Raw genomic sequence first — 26,380 nt, forward strand, 5'->3', positions numbered from 1 at the left:
TTAGAATCCTTTGTCGTCTAATTTAGGGGCTTAGAACTATCAGAAACGCAACAAGGAATATAAATGACATTGAGTCCTGTTCTCAGCTGTAAACAACGTGTTCTTGAACTCATTAAAGAGCATTCTAATAAATGTTAATTTTTAATTATCAAAAATTGGCAGTATTCTTTATCAGTTGTATTTCAGTAATTACCTCAGTACAGGATTAACTCATAACACTAAAAAATTATTTCCATTTATATTTTTTTGTTGGCAAGAAAATAAGGCAAGTGATAAAATTTCAGGCATGAAAATAGATCACAATGTGATAGCATTCTTTGCTGAAAGTGGAATGGAAATACCAAAGAACCTATTTGTTTATTTTTGTAAATGGAGGATAAGTGTCAAATTTCTATACATTTAAATTGAACCAAATATGTTTAAAAGAGTGATATAACAGTTTTATTTTAAAATAATATTTACATGACACCAGGAAAGACATACTTTGGCAACATCTTAAGTTGATATCTAGAAAGTGAGGGGATACATGATCTTTCAAAATCCTTTTCGGGGTGGGGTGGTGCATGAGCAGAAAAGGGAGTGGTATGCTGTACAACACTGGCAGGTGAGGCTGGGGGCACCTCCTGGAGTAGAAGCACCTGGGGGAGGGTGCCTGCTTTTATTTTTTCTTTTAGAAATGGAGATTCCTGGGCCCCATCCCCAGGCCGAGTGACTAGGTTTGGGGTGGACCCCAAGTCCATTGTCAACATGCACCCAGGTGCTTCTCATGCAAACCAATACTTAAGCGCTACTTTAAAAAATAATACAAACTGGCCTTTTATAGTTTTTCAGCCCGGGCTGAAGATGGAAACACTGTGCGTGTCTTTAGGATGGAGGGTGAACTGCCAACAAGCTAAATTTGCATCTGAGCCCAGAAAGTCACAGCACCAATGGGGAAGCCTGGAAAGAGGATGGAGGTGCGGAGGGTGGGCAAGGCGCTGAAGTCCCAGGAGGGCGCAGGAACAGAACCGGGGTGAGGCCGGGGAGGCCCTCTTGCAGCCGGGGCGTGGGGGCCTCTCCCAGACCTGCCTGGAAAACCACGGTGGATGAGGGGGCGAGGGTGACGGCGGAGGCTGCACATGCTCTGGGGGGGGCCTTGGGGGGGGGGGGGGGAGTACTTGCCACGGAGGTGCCCTGGGATCCTGCGACAACGGGCAGACAGGGCAGGCTGTGCCTGCTGGTCCCACCGAGGCCTAAAGTGCAGGGTGGGGGCGGCCAGCTCACTGGGCTGCGCCGGGCAGCACCTGTTCCCTCTTCCTTGGGTCGCAGAAGAACTGCAGCTTCCGGGGGAGCAGCTTCACCTCCACCGGCATTGCCTCATACTCCTCGCTGTCGATGCTGAAAGAGCCCCCTGTTCCCTGTGGAGGAGAGGGGAGTGGACCGCTCACTCCAGCCATGGGCTGCCGGGGTCCTGCCCCTGGACAACCCCCTCCTCCTCAGGCCTGATCCCGCTGCTGTTTTTTTTTTTTTTTTTTTTTTTAAAGTCTGGTGCTGCTTCTGCAACTAATCCCAATTCTCCCATCCATCTTTTTTTTTTTTTTTTTTGCGGGGGGCAGGGGGGCTTCTATCACCTCCCAGAATATTTTGGGATTTGAGAAAGACTATAATTTAAAAATATTTACTAAACGACAGGGGTCCTCCCATGTCTTTCAGGAACATATGATGTTCTAGGACCTTCTGAGCCCTCCTCTTAGGAAAGCCATGATGTCCACTCACTTATGTTCATGGTTCTTCTTTAGGACTTGCATAGTAGCTTGATACCTCAAATATGGCAACATTAATGGTACAGACTCTATAAAACCTTCCGTAATTCATGCATTTAGTTCAACATTTGCTATGTTGAAACTACGGTGCCACCCACTGTGGGGGAGAGCTTCCGTTTTACCTACAATCCTTTCTGAATACCTTGGATAATGGGCCCAAGTCTGCAGAAGCCATCTGTGGCAGCTCTTTCCTGAGGCAGGGCGCACAGAATAACTATATAATTTAGATTATACTCCTAACATTTTCCCCACTTATATAGGTTATTCTAAGCATGGCATTTCATAATACAGAAAACTCAATGCCATCCCCAAGATTTTCCAGATCCTTTATAAAAAAGGAAAAAGTGAATGTAGGATCCACTGAGTACCTGCCAACTAGAGAATTCCCTGTGTCATAACATAGCAACCTCTATGTAATGTACATTCAGAAAAATAGAGGCTCAGGAGATGTAAAGATCACTTTAGAGAATCGTGGCTTAAAAACACTTGAAATCTTCAGGAGTCCCCTGCTTAGCCCCTGACTCAGAAGGGGGTCCTCTCATCTTTTCAAGTATTCCTCACCATCACCCAGAGCCTGGCCGAGGGCGCGGCCCATACCGGGCAACCAAATGAGGGTCTGTTCCTCGAAAGGAAGATGGACCAAGAAAGAACCTGAAGCTGCGGGACGGGAACCCCTGCTCACCTCAGGAAGCAGCAAAGTGCACTGGCTGGCCTGGAGACACTCGGTGCCGGCCGCACGCAGCTCGGGGTCCCTCACCTTTTTGCTTCTGTGGGTACAGGAAAAAGCATATTTGGAAACCAAGGCTGGCAACTCATTCAATTGCAAGAGCACATCAAGTTCTTTTGTTGAGATTAAATAGACGAGCTCATGCTATGCTGAACCATGGCGTTCTGTGACTAATTTTCCCACAATGATGCTTGCTTAGCAGTGTGACATATTTTAGATTGAGAAGGAAGGTTAACTTGCTGTAGAGAACTGTGGATGAAGTGAAGACAGAGTGATTCTGTACCTAATCCTCGGGCTATTAAAAAACCTGAAATTTAAACATTAGAATGAAATGAAAAGTACTTTTAGTAGTTTTAGAAAAAGTACTAAACTTGTCTTATTTGGCACTTGTAAGTGTATCATTACTTGAAGGAGAAAACATTTTTTTATTCTACACATTTCTTTTATGTATGTATATGAATAACCAATTCCTGATGATTCTATTCCTATTAACAGTCTGCTTAGCATAGTACTATCTTTCCCTTGGAGTGAAAACTAACAGACTGTCCACACACACAGACACACACACACTCACACACATACTCCCTCCACCTCATGCACATATACCAATGAGAGCTGGTTGTGGTCAGTGGAAAGAGTAAAAGTTAATCCAAGTCAGTTAGTCCATTCTTTACCATTAAATGATAACATTAGTCTTTAGTATATGAAGCTTCAGAGTTTTCTAGAGCAACCTCACAATGTTCTATTCCAATACCCAGAGGAAACAGGCGTTACCTAATCTCACTTCCTATTTGAGACCAAAGGAAACCATGTTCCTGCTGCTGAAGATGATGATTGCAATGATGCGGAACATAATGACTTCACCTACATTAAGCAATATAATCGGTTTTTCTTTCTATTTTCAGCTGTCAGTACTATGAAGGAGATTTGAGTACACTGGCCCGGGGGGAGGGGGGAGGCACACTCTCAATTGAGATTGTGTGTGGCTTCTGGACACTCTAGGAGACAGGCTTTTCCTTTCTTCATTCTACGACAGATACAATAAGGGAAGCAAAGCCTGCAGAATGGGCTAGTCAGCATCTGAAGAATTTATACCAAAGGCAAAAATACCACAAACCAATGAAAGACATTTCACTGCCGGGTTCTGGCGCAGATAATGGGGTAGCCATGGAGACCGGGCTGCTCTAGCAGCAATGTCTACTCCTTAGATGAGCACAAGAGGGAGCTCTGAGACAAAGCACCAAAAAAGAAAAACACAAAAAATCTCCTAGCAGATTACCAGTTGGCATGGCAACACGTGGGCTCCTAGGATGTGCTGAAGCTGGCTGGGAGGGTTCAGAGCATTCGTAACCAATGAAACTCTGGCAGAGGTCAGGCTTAACAAATCAGACAGGACTGGAGGATATTTTCTAGTGAAAAAGGAGAAAAGCCTGGAGATTGTCCAAGGTACTCAATACCTTTTCAGGTTTTCCATTACTTCCCTGGAAGCAGGACAAGGTGGACTGGCATGAATTGTAACTGATATAGTGAAATGCTTCACCACCGTGAAAAAGACTTTCCCATACAGCCTCTTGTTTGAGACTCAAAAACAATCCTGAAGTAGTTAGATGTGATTATATATTCGCTTCTATACACAGAGAAGGGCCCACAGAAGTTAAAGGGTTTGTCCAAGTCATGAGGCCAGGACGTAGCAGAATCAAGATCTGTAGCCAGCAACTTTGACCCTGAAGAAAGTTCTGGACACTGTGCCATGCTACACTGAATCCTTCATCTCATTGGAATGGCAGGCTGTCCCCACACTCTGACTTTCCAAAAATGAACAGGGAAGTCCAGAGTAGGAGAGGTGCGTTCTCTGTGTCAACCCAAATACTTGAAAGAAAGAGGCTATACTGTCCCCAAATCACGTAAGTCCTAAGTTGGGTCTCCATCTTAGACTTCATGAGGACCCTGAATAGTATGTGCTGGAATACCAACTACTTAACCAGCATTTCCTAAAGCCCCAGCCCACTTACCCTATAGTTATGAAGTCTCCTTTGCTGACAGTGTCGGGTTCAATGCAGATGTTCATAAAGTCTTCTTTGCTCTAGAAGGTCAGGAAGACTAACATTAATACTCTACATTTTTGCTAATGCAGCCTGTTGTCCGTTAGCCTCAGGGGTTCATATTTTGAAGCTGTTTATTATACAGAGACTTTCACTTTTAATAACTTAATCCTGAATATATTTCCTTTTTTATTTTAAATACATGAAGAGCCTTATTGAGCCTCATTTACATGCCATGAAATGCATCACTGCTTGTTTGGTTGGTTGGTTTTTGCTACCCAGATAAGCTAAACAAAAACTCATGTTTGTCAGAACTCAGAGTAAGAGGTCTGTGCCATTCTACCACTAATCATCACAGCTGTTGTGGTCTCTAAGGTTCCCTCCCTGAGGTCAGGCCTCAGTCTGCCTACCCCAGCGAGCCTCCATCCTCACTATCCATCAGCATTACAGCACACCTGATGGAGCAGCTTCTTGACATGCAGAGCCCAAGGATGTGCTGGGTTTTTTGTATTTTTAAAGATTGATTTGAGAGAGAGAGTGATCACAAGCAAAGGGAGGGGCAGAGGAGAATCTTCAAGCAGACTCCTCCCTGAGCTCAGAGCCTGACATGGGGCTCGATCTCACGACTCGCAAGATCAAGACCTGAGCCAAAACTAAGAGTCGGACACTTAACTGACGGAGTCCCCCAGGTACCCGCCAAGTATGTGTTTTCAAATGTTCTTTTTTTTTTTTTGCTTTGTTTTTTTGTTTTGTTTTCAAATGTTCTACACGCAGTTTTGATATGCAACCAGAGTTGAAGAGCAACAATCCGTTTCTGCCATGGTAGTATTTTAAATTTTTTCATTACTGACCACCAAAAGCTCTAGATGAACCAAGCTATGAGGAAGTGGCTATAAAACCAGACTGGGTTCTTGGACCAGTTTCCTGCCAGTCAGTGGCTAGCAATACAAAGCCGGCCCTCTATAAATCCGAACCAATACTTCTGTGTCTACTTCAAATACAGGTTTTGTTTCTTTCTGGACAGGTTCAAAATCTGTAGCCCCAGGATAATCCATGAGCTGCTGAAAGCAGACAGCCTTTGCCTAAGATTAAAGAGCACTACCAAAGCACAACTTTCTCTTTCAACCAGGAATTACAGAACACAGAGGGAATGATTTTGCTCTAAGTTCACCTTTTATTCAACAACTGAGTGTCAACTACATCAACTCTCCTAGGTGCTTACGTTACATCAACGAGCGAAAAAAAGTATTTCTGCTTATAAAAAATTTATCTACTGGGGAAAGTGGAGGGAATACAAAAAAAAATTAAAATCTAACCATAATAAAATAATAAGTTATAAAATATATTAGAAGCATGTTAGAGTGTATCAGTACAAAAACGATAAATTATAGATTATACTAGAAGTATATTAGAAGTATATAAAAAAGTATATTAGAAGTATATTAGAAATATATTAGAATTTATTAGAAAAACGAGAGAAAAGAACACAAGAAACACGAGATGGTATGGGTGGTAGGGGTGATTATTTTAAAGAGGGGTCCAAGGGAACCTCATTGAGAAACTAAGCTCTGAGCAGACACCTGAAGGAGGTAAGGGAATTAGCAATGTGCATGTCCAGGGCTGCGGTTCCCAAACTTTAGCAAGTGTCACCTGGAGGGCTTGTTAAAACTCAGACCCTGGCCCCATTCTCAACTCATGGTTCAGGAGATCTAGGGTGAGGCCCAAGGACATCCAGTTCTAACAAGTTCCCCAAGACTATCCTTTGAGAACCACCAGTGTAGGGAAGAGCGATCCACACAAGGGAACTGCCAGGGCAGGGACCTTACAGTGGAAACATGCCTGACATGTGAAAGTACAGTCAGGAAACCAGTGTGACTGGAGCAGAGCGAGAAAAAGGGACAACAGGAGCTGAAGTCACAGAAGAGGGGAGGCCAGGGCCCTAAGGTCTGATGGCCATTATAAGGCTCTTAGGCTGAGTGGAAGGAGGAGCCATTTGGAACCTTCTAAGCAGAGGAACAGGATCTGGCTTCATCTCAATAGGACCTTTCTGGATGCTGTACTTAGAGGAGAATGAAGGGGTGGGGGGTAAGGGAGCCACTCAGGAACCCACTGGAATCACCCAAGCAAAAGGCAATGGTGGCTTGGAGCAGTTAGCAGGGGAGGTGGTGTTAAGTGCTGGCATTATTTAGAAGGTGAAGCCACCAACCAGCACTTCCACCAAGATCAGATGTGAGGGGAAAGAGGGTGGCTCCGAGAGGTTTGGCCTGAGGGACTGAAAGCCTGGAATTCCACTCAGCAGCAGTGGGGAGCCTAGATGGAGTACTACCACTGCCATCAAGGCAGGCAAGGGAAGAACAGAAGCTCAGTTCTGGACCCGCAAAGATTCCAAGGTATACTAGCCAGCTAAGAGGGGAAGTTAAGTAGTTATACATGTGAGTTATAATATATGTCTAGGATTTGTTTTTTGCGAATAGTGCACATGCAAAAATCAATATGTTAGACGACCCTGACAGATTCACATGAGAAGACTATCTTGATAGATGCTGGAAAGGGACTTGATAAAATTAAATATGCAGTCATGATAAAATCTCTTAGCAAAATTAGGAATAAAAGGCAACTTCCTTAATCTTATAAAGAGTATCTATAAAAAAAAAATCCCATCAATCTCAAGAACGTAGCAATGAAACCTTTCTGTCTACATCAGGCTTCAGATGACACTGACTACCACTACTTCTATTGAGCACTGTACTGAGGTCCTAGCCACAGCAGGAAGGTAAGAGAAACGATTAGCAGTCCCAGTATTTGAAAGGAAAAACAAAACTTGCGCCATTTGCATTTGTTAGGACTCAATCTATACAAAACCCAAAGGAATCCATCCAAACTTAGAATTTAGTTATAAAGCTGTTGATTTGGTATCAATATTTAAAAAGTCAATTACATGTCCATCTAAATCTAATATTTAAAAAAGAAAATTTAAGGGATACTGTCTAAAACAGCACCAAAAATTAAGATGACCAGGAATATATCCAGCAAAAGACAAAATGTTAGGACTATAAACTTCATTGAAAGGCATTACAAGCCTAAGAGCTCTGCTATGTTCATACCACAGAAGAGTCAATATTATAGAAGTGTCATTTCTCTTCAAATTGATCTACGGGTTCAATGTAATTCTGATCAATATAACAGATTTTTATGTGGGACTTAATAAAATAAAACTTTTAAGGGATTTATTGAGGTCAAAGAGTCAAGAATAGCCAAGAGACTCTTTAAGAAGAAAAACATAGAGGGATTATAAAATGATAATTAAAAAAAAAAAAAACACCATACTAATACAGGTTTAGAAAAACAGAGCAACTGAATCGAGAACCTACAAATACATCCATGCACATCTGCTCCCGCAGTATAAAAGGCTTTACAGCAGATGGGGGGGTGGAAGATGTTTGGTAAATACATGGTGCTTGGACAATAGGCTTTCTATGGGCAAAGATTACAAAATTAGAGCCTTACCTCCATCATTCACAAAAACTCAATTATAGGTGAAAGTGTTTCTTTTTAAAATAAAAATAGAATCATGTGATGCATATCATACTAGCCTGGTTTTTTCATTTAACAATATATGATGAATATCGTTCCGTGTCAGTAAATAGAGAACATTTTAAATAAATGTACCAGAATGGATTTAATCAGTCCCCCAGTCCATTTGTTTTACATATGTTGCTATTATAAATACAGTGAACAGACTGTACAAGAGATCCTAATTTCCACACATTCCACACCCTGTAAAGGCTCTTTGATTCTGAATGTACTTTTTAAAATGATAAATGAGTTTTGAGCTATCACATGGCAGCTTCATTGTCTTTGAATATTTTATTGCATTTGCTTTTATTTTTACAAAGACGTGTGGAAACAGAAAATGAATGGTCTGCTCCTTGTGATAAGCAGCACAGAATCTTACACTCTCATAATTGGCACCAAGATAAAAAGCGCTCGGCATTCTGCATGTGCCTAATCTGGAGCCACCATCACCTTCTCCACTGAACTTCATCCATTCATTGGTGTTCCGTCATCAGAGAAAAGAACAATGTTAAAGAACAAGAACAAAATACTAGAAATAATTATAATCAGAGATTGGGTATAAAAGCAATGTAGAATTAGAAATTTTATCTTTCTTTTTGAAATTCCTCTAGAACAGAATCTATTTTTTTCTGACCTTAATACCTTTATGTTCACCAGTGTTTCCAGAATTCCATTATGTAAGAAAGAAGGGAATGGCTACACTACATATGTATATGCATCTGATTATTCCTGGAGGAGAAATTCCTAGAAATATAAGCACGCCCTTGGACCCTATTAAGTCTATTTTGGATGCTTCACAGAGACCCCAAGACACCATCAAGAAAGGGTGTTGCAATTTGCAGTTCCAGCAGAAATGCATGAGTGCCCACTTCCCCACCCACATGGCAAACACAAGCATGCTTAATTTAGGACTTCTGTTGTTATTTTAATTTGCATTTCTTTGATATGGGCACTTTTTTGGTTTCCTTACCTATTACATGCATATAAAAGTTATATCTCCCTGATGATGCAGTTATAAGGATTACATGAGTTGACAGTATGCAAAATTCTCAGGGCAGTACCTAGCATATAGTACATATTGAGCAAATATAAGATATTTTTCCATGTTTATTTCCTGTGTGAATTTCTATTCTTGTCCTGTGCCTGTTATTTATATTAGTCCTTTGCCTATTTCTTAATAGTTTGTTATAAAGGAAAGCTTTAACTCCTGCTCTATCACATTCTTTTTCCCAATGTGTCATTAAAAATGTTGTTTATAGTTTCTTCAGTTTTAAGTAGACAAATGCATCAATATGAATTTTGCCTTAGACACTATGCTTAGAAAGGCCTGGTCCTCCCCGAGCTTATATTGATAAACACTTTGATTTCACTCTAGTGCTTTCATGGTTTTATTTTCCTAATTCAATCCTTCAATCCAACTGGAATTAATTTGTGTTATCCAAATGTTAAACAATAGACATGTCTTACATTTTCTAATTAGAAAACAACTCGAGGGATCCCTGGGTGGCGCAGCGGTTTGGCGCCTGTCTTTGGCCCAGGGCACGATCCTGGAGACCCGGGATCGAATCCCACATCGGGCTCCCGGTGCATGGAGCCTGCTTCTCCCTCTGCCTGTGTGTGTCTCTGCCTCTCTCTCTCTCACTGTGTGCCTATCATAAATAAATTTAAAAAAAATTATTAAAAAAAAAAAAAAAAAAAAAAAAAAAAAATAGAAAACAACTCGATACTCCATTAATGTCAGAGTCAACCTCCCTGCTGCCTGCGTACATTCATCAATCACCATGTTCAAGTCCACATGCAGTTTCCAGACTGACCTGGTCACCTGTAAACATACTACCTGGATCTGCATAAAACCTCATCATAGGATTTGGCCCACAGGGCAGGGTGACTTTTCTATTTGCATGCTCGCTAATACAAACTTCTTAGGTTTTTTCCTACAGCAGGGGTCAGAAAACTCTGGACTTTCTGGCCAAAGAGTCAGTGTTTTAGGCTTTTGGGCCAGAGAGTCTGTGGCAACTACTTGACTCTGCAGTCACGGCACAAAAGCAGCCACAGACAGCATGTATGTGAATGCATGTGGCTGTTCCAACACAGCTTTACTTATGTGAATGAGACCTGGATTTCATATTCTGTGTATCACAAATTATTCTTTGATTTTTCTCACAACCATTTAAAAATGTAACATCAGTTCTTAGTTTGTGTGCCACCTACACAAAAATAGGTGGCAGACCAGTTTGCCAACCTCTGCTTTATTTCAAGAATTTTTTTGGTGCCTTGTCAATAGGAGTGCCATCCAGAACTTTCTGCACTAACAGAAATGTTTTGTATCTGCTCTCCAATGTGGCAGCTACTCGCCACATACAGCTAATGGGCACTTGAAATGAGTGCTCCATTTTATGTAATTCAAATAGCTGGGACGCCTGGTGGCTCAGCAGTTGAGCGTCTACCTTCAGCTCAGGGCATGATCCCAGCGTCCCAGGATCGAGTCCCACATCGGGCTTCCTGCATGGAGCCTGCTTCTCCCTCTGCCTCTGTGTGTCTCTCATGAAAAAATAAATAAAATATTTTAATAAATAAATACATAAATAAAAATAAATAAATTTTAAAAATAAAAATAAATAAATACAATAAAAACAAATAGCCACGGGTCTAGCAGCTACCGTACTGGACAGTGCATGTCAACAGAGTAGACTGTCTATATATGTGTATATATATATTTTTTCTTCTGGGGACCTAAATCCTCATACTTAATATAGTCACAAGAATAATGGGTACTCGCTCAAGTAAAAGTTCTTCAATTTTTTATTCCAGAGACAAAAGGGAGCAGGCTGACTTTCCATTTCTAAAGGCTGAAAGCTTGGTGGCTACTAAGCAGCGCCCAGAATACTGTCTCAGACCCTGCAAATCTTGAAGCTACTGCTTCACTCTGCTGTTTCTTCTCATTGCTATTATTCCTTAAAACCACACTACATCCTCTTTTCCCCAATCTTTTCCTCTCTCCCCCAAAAGGGTAAAAATAAAAAATACCCGATTAAAAAAAAATACCCGATTAGCGGAAGGCCATGTAGTCTTTGTCACTTTTCCCAGATACCAAATGTTTTGCTAGTAAAATGGCACACTTACCGTCAGGTCAAGCTGACTGTTCCGCGTTGTGATGGACAGTTCAATGGTGGACAGCTGCACTTCCTTCCAGACCTTGGGGCTCACCTCTTGTGAAAGGGCTGTGTGGGGGCATTAGATTTAGGTCAATTTCTTCTGCTAACATCTCACCACTCTCCCACCAATGGCGAACTGCCGGCTGCTTGGCTTGGCCACTCAAACCTACCCCCTGATTCTCCACCTCAGTTTTATTTATTTCATAGTTTCTTACACACAGGATGAAGAGCCAGGCTCAAATGGAACATCTATACACAAAACATCTATTAAAGCAGCCACAGTAACATAAAGGTCAGTGACAGAGGGAGCCATGGTTTGTCACCAATGACCCAGGCTATTTCCATTCATGGCACAGTGTTGGTTTGGGTCCCACTCTGTGGCATACAGAAGGAAAATTCAATGATTCTTGAAAGGCCTCTCCTGTACCACATGTCTCACACTGATTTGGGGGTCTGCTTTCGGACATCCCGAACTGACCAGGGCTCTGCAACCAGAATGTGGCTCACCATCCTGCGGCTGTGCCCAGTACGATGCGAGCCTTCGTAATATTCTCCTGTACAAAGATGGCCGTGGAGGGGTCTCTTCTGCTCCACTGGGAGGTCTCTCTGTAGGTCCCATGTACGAGATTGAGGCTTGATGTGTCTGAGGCCACTCCTTTTAACGTGAAGAGAGAAAACCTTGTCATGCACACCCATGTCCAAACTCTAGGAGGGTCTCTGCAAAGGTTAATCTACCTACACCTGCCTGAAAGCAAATTAATAATTTATCTCTGCTTTGGAACATGGGATCCTCAAGCTTTCTTTTTCTACTGAAGGCTGATCTTGAAAACCATGAACTCGGTGAGTGCTGCCTCCACTGCTCTCACAATCACAGAGCAGAAAAGTCCAAGCAGACTAACCACCACTGCTTATACTTTTTCAAAAAAAAAAAAAAAAAAAATCAGTATGAATGAGCATAGAATCATTCCATAATAAATTTATCTTTGGTTTACAGATGGTGACACAAAAATGAAATGCATCGAAGCATCAAATATCTTCTTCCCTTCTGGAATCCTATTCCACACGGAGCCCAGAATGGTTTAGGCTAGCTTTGCCATCCAGCCAAGGCTTCAAAGACCATCATTCTCAGACTAGATTTTTGTCTTCTACTTCCTGACACCCCAGTCCAGTCTCATTAGTGTCCACAGGAGTAATTAAAACAACACCCTAGCCACTCAACCCTTGATGTCATCCCTAAGTCCCCAGCCACCTATTTCCATGGCCACATCCTGGTCCTTCTCGTTACCCAGAACTATTCCACCTTAGAAACCTAAAACCTTGACGTCTTACTCTGTAGCCACACCCCATATTCTTCTGTTCTTTTGACTGCTTCCTTTGTACTGAACAGGTCTCTTGGGGTGACCCACTGCCTTGGTCTCAGGTTCTCATGCAGTAAATTATAAAGGAGTAACTGGCTTTTCCCTCCCTCCCCTTCTCCCTCTCCATCTGAATGTGGCTGTCCTGGGGACTCACTGCTTCCTCATACAGTTGTCTTCCTATAGCAGTGTCTGCCCTAAAGGAGACATTTTAAGGGGATGAATTCAATTTGGAGTATCTGGAAATCGGATTGTGACCGCATTATCTAAGCTGTGTCCTTTTCTCCTGCTGACATTTATAAAGCTGGTGTTTTGATCTCCATCTGCCTAGCTCCTGCATTGGCTTTCATAACTTGGTTCAAACTCAGAAGAGGAAGAGATGGGTGTGATTTTTGGCCCATGAAGCTCCAACCCCACACCAAATTTCTAATCACTTTGAGAATTCCAGGCCCGGATACACCATTTTCTCTCAGTGCTTAATGAAGTTGATTACTTTAAATCACCCTTTTCCCATCACTGTTGGTCCTCATGTGTCTTTGGGTGTTACATAATATGTGCCCTGAGAAGCCCCTATTCTGGATCGAGCTTGTCACTAGGTTTCTGTACTTGCACTCTGTGGCTCAGTGTTACTAGATGGGCAAACAATACTCCAGGTTGGTACTGACTCAGGGAACAGGGCGCACCTGTGCCACAACAAATCTTTGGTCTCAGGTCCTCAATACTACTTGTTGATCCTTCCAAACCTCCCTATTTTCATCTCTCTTTAAGATCCCCCCAACCCCTAGCGCCCACCTCATTTTCAACATATTCCCTGGCTCCCCATGCTTCAGCGAGTCAGGACGACAGTGGGAACTGCCTTAACCCTCTCTTCATTTGTTTGCATCTGGACCTTGGCTCTAGTTCTCTCCCATCCCCTCCTCCATCCCAGGCTGGCCCAGTACCAAGGGCCCCATGCCCTCCGACCTGTGTTTGAGTTTTGCAGGTTCAGTCAGGCTCTGCGTCTGTCTCTTGTCTCTCACCTGCTCCCCCCCTTTTTTTAAAAAAAATTTTTTTTTAGATTTTATTTATTTATTCATGAGAGACAGAGAGAGAGAGAGAGAGGCAGAGACACAGGCAGAGGGAGAAGCAGGCTCCCTGCAGGTAGACCAATGCGGGACTCGATCCTAGGACCTTGGGATCATGGCCTGAGCCAAAGGCAGACGCTCAACCACTGAGCCACCCAGGTGCCCCAACCTCTTCCCTTTCTTCCTGTCTTTTGTTTCAGGGCAGAAAGGCACTGCGCTCTCTCTACGCAATTAAACAGTCCATGGCCTGTCTTTCTCACTAGCTCTGGCCTTTCCTAGCTCTCTCCTCTCCAAGTCAGGCCTCCTGAAGGAGCGGTCCCCCTCCACTGTCTTGGCATTTCAATGTGGCTCAGCTGCCCCCTCGGAGGTGAGCAGAGCTTCCGAGGCTGAGGCTGCCCCGTTCAGTGGGTGCCCTCCTGTCCCAACACTCCCACTCCCGGGGCTGGCGTGTGTGTGACCCTCATGGGGACCCCCTTCCCCTCAGTGCTCCACGGGCAGCTCCGTGGTTCCCTAAATGCCTACAGTCCTCGGGGCTAACCATGGGCTCGTTTGCTCTACACGGCAACCTCGTCAAACCCCGAGTTGCAACACCACTCCAGCACTCAGGACGTCTACACCTGTGTCTTCAGACCTAAGTCACAACTGAATCTCCGCCTGTCTCCACAGGGAGGCTGACCTCCGTATGTGCCAAACTGAAAACATCCCCTTTCTCCACAAATTTGATCCTACTCTAATATTGTCAGTGTTAACAGAAAACTAGTTAGTGAACTAGGCCCCGATCAGAAACCAGGGACTCCTCTCATCCCCCATTTTCAAAGGGGCCACCTCACGACCCCTTTCACCCACCCTCTGCTGTCAGCACACACAGTTGGCATCCTGGCTGGACCTCATCGCTTCTCACCTGCCTTGAACAATCTTTGGTCTGGTGCCCTTGCCTTCAACTACCGGCAGGCAATCTCTTGTCTACACTCCTGACAAATAACTTTTCTAAAATGCAGACCTGGTCCTATCTCTCCCCTGCTTAAGACTCAGCAACTCCCCAACGCTTTCATGGTAAAAGTCAGACGCCACATCCAAACCTGCCATGCCTAGCCCTCCCTCGACACCCCCTCCCTGCTGCTCGGCTGCCCTGGCAGCTGTGTGACATCACGGCCATTTCACACAGCCTGGTTCCTCCACCCGGAATGCCTTTGCTCTAGTCCTGTACAGATTCAAACTCCAGTATAAGTGTTCTCTGCCCTGGGAGGGCTGCTGCCTCCTGTCTGCCCCCACCTTATCTTTCCATACGCTGTCCTTGCACTTGCCAGACCACGGGGCTTACTTGCCCCTCACACTCCCTGCACGTGGATCCTCCTGGAGGGGAGGAAACCTGTCTTATTTGACTTTGAACACTCCAAGCAGACAGCAGGGCTGGCCCCACTAGATATTTAATAACTGTTTACTGAAGAAATGCTGGAAACAGTTTATGTTCTCCCTGACTCTACAACTTAACGTAGTAGAGCTTTGCTACTCTTCTTAAATGCACCCACTACTCCACCACTGAAATTATTCCCTTAAGCAAGAGTAAAGATGCATTTTACTGAAACAGTCTGCCTTCAGTGTAGAGAGGCTTTGCCCTCCAAGTTCATTTTCATAATCATATAAATTGGTCACCCTAGTACTTTAGGGTTTTGTTTTTTTGGGTTTTTTGTTTTTTGTTTTGTTTTTTTTTTTTACATTTCTTTAACATACAAGAATTTATTTAGAAGATACGGGGAGCTATGTTTTCCAAATGTTTTGCAATGGACATACATCACTTTTATAATTAGAAAATCCCTTGACACTCTGAATATTAACATTAAAACCAATATTTTCACTACAAACTTCATCTGCCAATTTTCAGATTGACCTGCCAACTTTTGAATATACTGCTTTGATTTGCATAAAAGCCGAACACAGGATGTCATCCACAGATAAGGATGACTTTTCTATTAGCATTTTCATTAATATACACGGTTCAGCTTTTCTCTATGGCAACATTTTTCAGTGAACAGGCTATAGGAGCAGTGCCGGATGGAACATTCTCCAATGTCGGAAATATCCTCTATTTATACTGTTCAAGACAGTAACCACTACCCATATTTTGCTAGGACAGTTTGAAACCTACTCCATTATACACAAGCCTGCACAATTACATACATTCGGATGCAAATCTTTAATTCATTTCCAGATATGAATGTAGACACCCTTACAAATAATTGATGAGATATAGGTCATTTTACTCCAGGTTTGTCTGGCAAGAGTGAGTGAATAGATAAGCAAAAGGAAGTGGGATGCCAAAGAGAAATTAAGTACGAGTTTGGTAATGGAGGGAATAAGCTAGTAGATGAGAGGCGATGGCTTATCTAATAGGAATGCTTTCTGCATTCGTATCTAAGTATCCCATATTTTAGTATTGGAGCATGTCTTATGTATCTGTAGCAGGGAATTTTTAAAAAATCCAAATACACACATCACAGAGTAACAACAAAATAACACAGGGCAAATTTCTACATTGTAAATTGCATTTACCTTAAGGGTGCTGAAGAAGTGAGCTGCTTTGGTTTTAAGAGGCCCAAGATACCAGTACCTGAGAAAGATCAAGACAAAAATCTAATTAGAATCTTAAGAGAACTATCCACGTGATAGACACGGTTCATGTAGGACAACAGTACGTTCGAACCACACCTCGACTGTGGGTACTCTTCACAATCACCTTTAGCGTGAGATGTGTACTATGAATTACACTCTACTCACAGCTCTGGAGGCCTGGGGATTATACTTTAGCAGAAAAAAGTGCAGTTAAATTTTGAATATGCATTTCAATGTTGTGTCGAATAATGTGCAATTAGGTACACAGTGGATAGATCCTTGCAATTTATAAGAAATACATAATCAGCCTCTCTCTCTCTCAATTTACAGGCACTGTAATACACACTTTCAACCACAGGATGTAGTAGAGACTACATTCAAAAGAGCAATGAGTAGAAGATGATGAAGCCACAATGAGATGCAGATGCCAGGTGATCTGGTGTGTGACTCACATGCTAAGTGACCAGACCCTATATATGTGTTCTCTCTCTTTCTCTGACACACACATACCTTATATATTATGTTCTCTCTCACACATACAAATAATTAAAATTTGTAAATCAGCGTAACTTCACATTACACATTTTATGCAGCTTTAAAATGGAAATGTTCAATCTGGGAATGAAGAGAGTCTGCTGCATATTGCTTAATACCTAAAAGCTAGCAGAGAGAGAACGATGCCTACTAGGAATTAGAAAAGTGGCATAAAATAGATTCCTCTATCAAAATTTATCTGTCCCTTACCAGGCCATCTTAAGTGTTCTCTATTTGATTCTGATCAATATGCATTTATTTAGCACTTACTATGTATATGAAGGAAAGAGAAGAAAGAGTATAAAGTTCCTGCCTTTGAAGGCTTCTAATTTGAGAAAATAAAGCCAAAAAAAGTAATAGAAAACAATACACGACCATATGTATTGGTGTAAACCGATCACTATTTGTTGGTAAGGAGAGTCGAGGAGGGACAAGAAATCACTAAGGGCTGGAAATCATGGCAGCAGCCATGCCTGCATAATGAATGGCACAAGGGCAAAGTAAGGGTGTGGAATTTAGAAAGATGGTTTTGATTTAGACATGTGAAAGACGGAAAAGAAGTCATTCTAGGCAAGAGGAGTAGCAAAGGTACAAGAAACACTCAGAACAGCAGTCACAGCAAAGACTTGAAAGTAAAGACACAGAACTATGGAATTAGGGTTGACGGATGACAGATAAAGTTGGGCCTTAAATGCCAGAACACAGAGGTTAGATAGAATTCAGTGAGCAATGTGGAGCCATCCTCATTATTACTAGGTCCATACTGTGATGCTACTAATGAGGACCTTGATCATCTGATTTTTTTTCTAAGCTTATGTAATAATTTGCTTCATTTCCCAGCTAGCCAGAGAGAAAGGCCGTTTATTCCTAACTGGCCATAGTTCCACTCATGTCTACCAACAGCACAGCTTGAAACTATGCTTGTAGCCCGAAGGCCAGCCAGATCATTCCGTGCATGCCTATTGTTTCTCCCAAGGTACAGAGGGTGACTCGGTGGAGGGTCCCAGCCGAGGTGTTGCATAACCACCACCAAAATTTTTAAATTCATTGTTCAAAAATCAATCAAAACAGGAGCAGGTGTGTGAGATAGTACAAAGGGGCTGATTTATGCTAATGCTCACTGTTGATTAACACATTTCAGAAAACAATTTGTTTGCACCAGACTTTTTCAGGGCAAACTAAGCAATTCCTCTTGGTGAGGTGCTGGTATCGGAGATCACAGATAAAACAGATTAGTGATTAGTGGAATCAAGGTAATCATGGCCAATTTACAAATAACAACAATGTGAAATGCTCAACAATGTAATACAATACAGCAACATTTCTCTTTGACATTTCACTCTCCAGAAAACTCCACCGGCAGGAATAACAAAGTAATACAAGTAAGAGAAATTTCTTTTTTTTTTTATATAAATTTATCTTTTATTGGTGTTCAATATGCCAACATATAGAATAACACCCAGTGCTTATCCCATCAAGTGCAAGAGAAATTTCTATAAAGGAAGCATGGTAGGGAAGCCCAGGAGGGGGAAGAGGTTTTTCTTGATAAAAAGTGGTGAGATTGATAATTCATTCAAACCATACTAAAATTATAAGTCCCATGTTAAGAAAAGGTAAAGAGAGAGCACAACCGAACTGATATGGAGTGAACCTCACGCAGCGTCTCCACCAATCCCACCTCAGGAAGCCTGTGTCTGCACCACCTTGGAGCAGAACACAGCACACCCAAATTCCAAGACAATAGTTTCATTCGGCACAATGAGCTCTTCAAAAAAGAAGTCCATTCCCGTGGAAGCCAGCCTCAGGGTCTTTCGATCCGCTAGGCTTGCAACAAGAATGCCTCTCAGGACAGTCTTCTGACCAGAACTGTAAAAGCTCCACAAGGGCTGGAGGCACCCCCATCAGTGCCACCCCAACAGGCTGCTGGACCCAGGCAATTTCAGCCTAGCATGAGCCTCACCTGTGCTCAGACGCAATGTCCAGAGACAGAGATGCAGTCTATACCGCTTCACTACCAAACAAGCAAGGAGGAAACCAGAACCTTCTCCAACCTTTCTGTGTCAGATCTAACCATCTACACATTTATTATTTGTAAGTAATTCAACCTCCAGGCCCACCAGATTTCTTCCTAGATGATCACTGTATATTGAAACCTCAAAGACAGGAGCAGAAGAGTTTTTAAAAAATCATCCCACATCAGTACAATAATCCTTTACTTGCTAACTTTGACGCCAGCATCTCTGAAGGATCCCCATCGAAGGCCAGTCATTGCAAACACGGGCTGTTCCTTTTCTCCCTGGAAGTTAAATACATTCATTTTAAATTAATGATTACAGTAACTTGGAACTCTCTACAAGTGAACACCGAGCAAATGTTCATGGCCTACTTTTCATCAAACCAAATTCTAAAAAGGATGTTCAAAATCTCAGAAATTAACTGAGTAGTCAGAAAAAGGACTTGAATAAACCATATTGTAAAATGAAATTAATTTTTATATACTAGGCCTCATGAATTTGCTGGCAAGGGAACATATTATTATACTTCAGACTGTAAATTATGAAGTACCTAACTATGCTGGCTCTTCAACCAAGTCAGCCAGAATTTCTTCTCTCTCACAGACTTGCCCAAGGCAAAGATAATTTAAGCCTGCATTCTCTTTAGAGGTCCAAGTGCTCTCAAGTAAAGAGGAGAATCCTGGTACTCTAGAATGTTTCACCTGAATATCTAAAAAATACAGCCAGATATCTGATGTAGCAAGTCAGAATAAAAAGCAATTCAGGTTTAATCCAACCCTTTATGGCAAAATATTGCATATTACAATCAGTGAATTACTAATAAATCCATGAGTTAAACAATATATAGAAAACATACACAATATGGTCTTTAAGAGTTTGTACCCTTCATGATGGACCTTCCTTAAAGTATAAATACGTATATCAAGACTGTAAAAAGGCCCTTTACCCAGAGCTCAGAATTATAGCCAAAGCCCAAGGCTTTGCCCACATTCTAAACAGAGCTCCTGCATGCTAGACACAACTCCACAAAACTTGCTATAAGGGGAAAGAATCAGCTCCATTTCCATGATGCCATCAGTACAGCCAGTATCAGCAGAAGATAAGGAAGTAGAAGAGAATCCTTGATGCTGTAAACTGTCGGTCTAGAGAAAGTATGTGAGGTCTTCTCAGGGAGGGAGTGTTTCCCCTCAATCCCACTTCAACCCTACTACACCAAAACCAAGTGAGGGATTTCTAGGAGAATCACACACTAGGAGGGGCAGCTTATAAAGCTTCTGGCCTCTCATTCTTTGGTGTCTATCTGTCCAAGCAGTAGGTGGGCTCTTCTGCCCTCTGTACCAGCTTACACATGGGAAAGGGAGCTACAGCCACAGATGGTCAGGCCCAGAGGTGACACTGACATACCTCAGCCTCGCACAGCAAGGATACATTAGGCTCCTGGGAACCAAGGGGACATTGTGGAACATAGCAGGGCTCTGAGCCACCCTGATGGTAGAAAGCTTATCATTTTTTGTCATGGAATGATCATCGACAAATACATATCCTGTATTAGGGTGATTTAAAAAAAAATCACCTATATAGTGATTTAAAAAAAAAAAAAAAAAGATCTGCCCTCAAACAGCTCTGGGTGCGACATGGGTGTGCAGACACTGACAATGACAATACAATGCAGTAGGTTTCCATAATAGAGAGAGGCACCAAGTATTAGGAAAGCACAAAGCAGGTGTGACTGCATGAGGTGTGGCGGGAGTAAAGGAAATGAATGGCAACGGAAATACAACATAAAGCAACACCTACATTAAATTTTAAAGAACAAGTTGCCTAGATTGAGGGAGACTGGGGAGAAGCATGGAGTGATAGAAAAGAGAGAAGTGCTAGTCTACCCTCTGGGAGAGAAGCAACACTGAGTATGCAGTACCTACAGGAGGATTTCCCCAAAGGCTCCATAGGGGTTAGTAGGTGTCACAACTAATAAGAACAATGATGATGGTAGAGGGTCCCATGATCAAAGCTGAGAAATACCAAAATGCCTTGGTTTGAAACAAGTTAAGCTTACTGTGGTTCTTCTAAGAGTCTTTAATAGGCTACTGTACATGATATACTTCCAAAAGGAGAAATACAGTTTCCCTGAATTGTTAACTGTGCAACCCAACCCTTCTCTGGGAGGCATTCTGCATAACTAATATTCCTCAGGAAAGGCAATCAAAAGCAGATAGTGTCACATGTAAGTCTTGGTTTTAGAACTCAAGACGTCCCAACTGGTGTTCTAAGAATGTTTTCTCACTTTTCTTTGGAAGATTTTAAGAAGATTTTGTTAAGATTAGCTGAAAAGCCTTGAAATGTCTAGGTGCCACTGATTTGAGGTGCAGTTCCTAGCAAGGGGTAGGAAGGACTCTGGACAATAGGAAATGAGTGTACAAAGATCTAGAGAAGCCCAGCTAACAGTCAGATGGGTGTAGAGCCCTCGGGATTCAGGAGAGGCCTGAGGGTTGGTAACAAAGAGACTGGTCTTTGTTGGGGTGCACAAGAGAAATAAACAAAGGCAGATGGGTATAGTGGAAGCTGACAGACAAAACACCAGTGGATGTTAAGGTGATAAAGGCCTGGGTGATAGAGTATCAGATGGACGGATACAGATACAGATACAGATACAGATACAGAAAGACAGGCACACAACCAGATCTTAACAGCAAAGGATATACTTTGTCCCAAATCAAAGGCCCCCTGGAAAGAGAAAATGGCCTAATGGTTTGCTAAAGAAAAAAAAATTCAGAGAGCTGGTCAGAATAAAAGCTTAAGGGGCAGTTAAAACAATTCTGGTCAACTAGACAAGTACCTAACCTAGGAATTTTAGGAATTCTAGGTGAAGACTCAGAAACAAAGAGGAATTCAGAAGTTCTGAAGCAGCTCTCAGCATCATCCTGAGACAACAATCAGTCAGGGTTTGAACAGAAGGAAGCTAGGAATACAGAAGAAAGGAGAGATTCTAACTTCCACCAGCAACCCTATCCTCCTCTTCAGGTTCTGGGTTGGCAGGTTTTAAGAGTCCAACTGCAGGAGCAAAAAGAAAGAACTAGAAAGACTTTGATAAGTCTTTCCAGTAGTTACTTTAAAGTCAAGTACTAGGCTTTGTAGATGCCTATATAGGAAAAGGCCCTTTAGAAATCATGGGATAGTGCCAAGTGATGCCACCTGGACAAAGCAGTCAAGTCAAAAAGCAATGGACCAGAAGACAGGAAATCTAGATTCTACTTCTGTCTCCAGCATGATGAGTCAGATAACCAGCGCATTCCTTTTTTTTTTTTTTTTACTCTGTCAAATGAAGATACTAATACACATCTTGTCCTCTTAAGCTGGAACTCCAAGTGAGATATGAACACACACGGACACTGTAAAAAATCTAAATATAAAGCAATATTATAGTCCCCAAGGACTATTTCTTTGGAGACTCTTCAGTTATATATGTTTAATTGGGTTTGGGCTTGTTTTTTAAAAGAAGTGGAATCAAGTATCAGGCTTAACTATAATCCTCCTCGCCCCACTCCCATATTCTGAAACAATTTCCAGAAATAAGGAAGAAAGAGAAGACAAATTCAGCTTAGCTGGGTGCCTCAGAAACCACAGTGGAGGTCGCTGTACTATGTTTTCTAGGAATTAATTTTAAAAGTTTTGTGCTTCCTGGGCTGTGTCATCAATACACAGGGCCTGTGGCAAATTTGATACTGGTTTCATCAATTCACAAAATCAGTACATTCAAAAGAAAAGAAAAAGAGGAGACAAGGCTTTTAAATATAAGCAGAGCCAACAATTCCCAATTAAATCCTAATTACTCTGGAATGTATTACTTCTCGCACACTTATAAGCAGCAGTAAATCACCTAGTTATTAGGAGATCTAGCCTGACACCTTCTTTGGTAATAACATTTTAATATAATATTTCCATAGATGCCAATCTGTGCTGCCTTCCTGGGGTAGAATTTCTTTCCCCCAGCCCTTCTATTTTGTAAGAAGGACTTAGACTTATTATTCACTAAAGAATTAAATGCAACTGAAATCACTTTTATCATGACCAGTGATGTCACGGTGGAGAGTTCAGACATCACCGCGTAAAGAACAAAGGAAAACTGGCTGTAGGCACATGGGTTTGCCAATCATAAATATGCACCTGGCCAATGCTATATAGCTAACAGCAATATTTTAGGACTCAGGTTTGGAATTGTGACATAATGTGAAACCTTCTTTCATAGGTGTCAGGAAACTTGAAACTTTAGAGAATATAAAGCATTCAGAGCCTCTAAAGGACCACGTGAATGTAGCTGATACATTTTAAGACCAAATCTGAGCAAATGACATGGGGCTCACATTCATAGAACTGTTTGGCGTTATGGTTTAGCCTTCTGAGGAATCTGCTCTTTTGTGGTGGGGAAAGGGGGAGAAGTGATGGAGGAGGAACAGGTACTTAACTACTGCCCAGTGATAATTTTTTTTCTTAGAATTAAATTCTTTTTAAAGAGAGGGTTCCAATCAGGAATCAGGAATGGCTACTGGGTCTTCTTCCCTCCAAAATTTTCCCTTTGGAAAAATGCCCAACCAAGAAATTCTTTAATGTACAACGAACACCATTTATATCTCTCAACTATATTCACCAGCTACAAACACGTTCGCCTATTGGCTTTATCTGTGTCCGCATTTTGTAGTTTTGTTAAATCATTTGCAAATAAATTGAAGACTTCACGGTCCTCACCCTTAAGTATTTCAACATGCATCTCCTAAGAACAATGACAGACATAAACATAATACCGTGGAGACTCACAAGAAATCTAACATTGACATATATCTAACATACAGTCCATATTAAATATCTGATTATTCCCATAATATCTTTTATGGTCTTGTTTTTTATTTTTCTAACCCAGGATTTTGTACTGGATTTAACTATATTGCTATGGTTTCCCTAATCTTGAACAGACTATCTTCTCTTGGATTTCAGGACACTGACATTTTTGAAGAGGCCAGACCAACTGTTGTTTTTAGAATGTCCCGCAATTTGGATTTGCTAGACTTTTTTCTCATTACTAGTTTCCGTTAGATTCAGAGAAGTGAATGTTTGGGGCAAGGAACCACATAGGTGATGGTGTATCCTTCTCAATAGATCACATCAGGAGGCAGATAGTGTCTGTCTGTCCCACTATTGGTGATGCTAGGTTTGAGCACTTGGTTAAGGTGGTGTATGCTGGTCCTCTCTATCACACAGGTACATTTTCCTCTGTAATCATTCGGTAATTGGTGATGCTTTAATATTATGTCAATATATATTCCCCAACAACCTTCCCTATTCAATGGCTTTAGCATCCACTGATGATCTCTATCTGAATCAATTATTTCATCAGTGATTACAAAATAATAACTATCATTCCTTCAGTATTGACAAGTTGTAAATTCTCTAATATTAAGCTGTAGGCTCATAAATTCTTCATTTTTATTTCCTACATTATAATCCATTAGCATTATTATTCTTTTTGATGTTCAAACTGTCCCAAAATTGGCCAGATGGATACCATCAGGCTAACTCCTATGTCTTTTCATGTTGCCACTAGTTTTTGAGTAGCTCTTGGATTTGTCCTTGCCTTGCCTCTGAAAGTCATCTCTTCACCGAGTCCTAGTAACTTACTTATTTATTTATTTATTTATTTGCTTATTTATTTATTTATTTATTTATTTTTTCCCTAGTAACTTTTATTAGGGAACAGTATTTAGAAACCAAAATCTGAGTGCCAGGTATGCTCATTGCTATAGGGTGTCATTGCTTTAAAGCCCTTTTAGTGGGTATAGCCAGCAAATTCTTTTTTAAAACAATACATGAGTTCATCTACAAATCAATAAAATATTAGACTATCCAATAGAAAAATGGAAGTTCTGCTCTCATTTAGGATGTAGGAACTTACAAAGAATACTGTTCCCACTTGAAAAATGAGAAAAAGCCAGATAACCTACAAAATCAACATTTTTCTTGAGCCCATCAGAGAGCTGTAAGACAGCCACATAACCTGAATTCTAAAGACCCATCTTCCAAAGGACAGATGGGACATGAGAAAGGTTTCACCTTTAGCAGAGCATAAGAGCAAGAGATGGCCACCATGCAAACAGGTTAAAGTGAAACCCATCACTGTACCAGGCAGCTTTGTATTATTAGCTTTTTTAATATTCCAAACCACTATATGAGATAGAGAAATGATGTAGTCCAAAAGTAATCAATGGAAGAACTAAAAATAGTGACACAACTATACTGAGAGGAGACACGGAGAATTCTTATTTATAACAAAGAAGTCAAGAGATAAAGCCTAAAACTGATAAATCAAAAAGCAATTTCATAGACTATTGATCAACTGTACACCTGAAAATGGTTATGATGGTAACCTTTAGGTTTTGGCGGGGGGGGGGGGGGGGGGGGGCGTTGAACACAGTTTTAAAAAGGAGCATCAGGGGCAGCCCCGGTGGCGCAGTGGTTTAGCGCCGCCTGCAGCCCGGGGTGTGATCCTGGAGCCCCGGGATCAAGTCCCACATCGGGCTTCCTGCATGGAGTCTGCTTCTCCCTCTGCCTGTGTCTCTGCCTCTCTCTCGCTCTCTCTGAATGAATAAATAAATAAATCTTTAAAAAAAATAAAAAAATAAAAAGGAGCATCAGAAGCATATTAACTAGTGATAAAAACTAAAATAAACAGGTAAAATGATTTTTCTCTGGGAGTTATATTGATAGGAAAGGATATTACTTTCTTTTTTTTTTTTTAAAGATTTTATTTATTTATTCATGATAGTTACACAGAGAGAGACAGAGAGGCAGAGACACAGGCAGAGGGAGAAGCAGGCTCCAGGCAGGGAGCCCGACGTGGGAACTCGATCCCGGGTCTCCAGGATCGCGCCCCGGGCCAAAGGCAGGCGCCAAACCGCTGTGCCACCCAGGGATCCCCATTGTAACCCCATTTGAACTGCTACATCTTATTTTAACTCATGTGTACATTACTTTGTGAATTTTGTCAAACTCTGAAAAAAAGACTTTACCTTGATCTGCAAGACATCAAGTGGAATGGTCTCTCCTTTCACAATGGCAAGTGTGGCATCTGTAATATGTCTAAAAGACAAAGGGAAGAAATGATCATGTGTGGAAAAACAAGCGATCTCTCCCCCAACACATTCTCTCTCAATCTCTCTCTCCTGCCCAGAGTACTAACAGTCAGGTGAAGGAAAAAGATATATTCCTTCAAAATACTCCAAGACAAATGAATATAAAAGAATTACCAAAACAAATATAGTGGAAGGCTTTGGCAAAGATAAATTTATATAAGGTGCCCATCATTTGTTTACTTCACAATTATTGAAACTCTACTATGTGTCTGGCTCTTATTACTGGAAAATATGATACTTGGTATATATACACACACACACACACACACACACACACACACACACACACCATCTTTTCATTCCAAGAAATTCAACCATT

General features: G+C 41.6%; 1 protein-coding gene across 8 annotated transcripts in view; it reads right to left on the bottom strand.

Annotated features, from left to right (window-relative positions):
- Positions 1-418: 418 nt before the first annotated feature.
- Positions 419-26,380, bottom strand: part of AGK (acylglycerol kinase) — a 76,510-nt gene continuing 50,548 nt past the window's right edge. For 4 of the 8 annotated variants that reach the window (XM_049095279.1, XM_049095280.1, XM_049095281.1 and 1 more), the window contains 8 exons: positions 25,939-26,008; positions 19,082-19,161; positions 16,272-16,329; positions 11,810-11,957; positions 11,271-11,368; positions 4,542-4,612; positions 2,485-2,569; positions 419-1,397 (listed from right to left, as the gene is read on the bottom strand). In XM_049095279.1, coding sequence (XP_048951236.1) covers positions 1,260-1,397; positions 2,485-2,569; positions 4,542-4,612; positions 11,271-11,368; positions 11,810-11,957; positions 16,272-16,329; positions 19,082-19,161; positions 25,939-26,008 — 748 coding nt within the window. In that variant the 3' untranslated portion in view covers positions 419-1,259. Of the gene's footprint in view, positions 1,398-2,484; positions 2,570-3,781; positions 3,939-4,537; positions 4,613-11,270; positions 11,369-11,809; positions 11,958-16,271; positions 16,330-19,081; positions 19,162-25,938; positions 26,009-26,380 lie in introns of those variants that run through there. The other 4 variants (XR_007402834.1, XR_007402833.1, XM_049095283.1 and 1 more) reach the window with 4 other exon arrangements.

The sequence above is a fragment of the Canis lupus genome, chromosome 16 (genome assembly GCF_003254725.2).
Source record: "Canis lupus dingo isolate Sandy chromosome 16, ASM325472v2, whole genome shotgun sequence".
Lineage (NCBI taxonomy): Eukaryota > Metazoa > Chordata > Mammalia > Carnivora > Canidae > Canis > Canis lupus.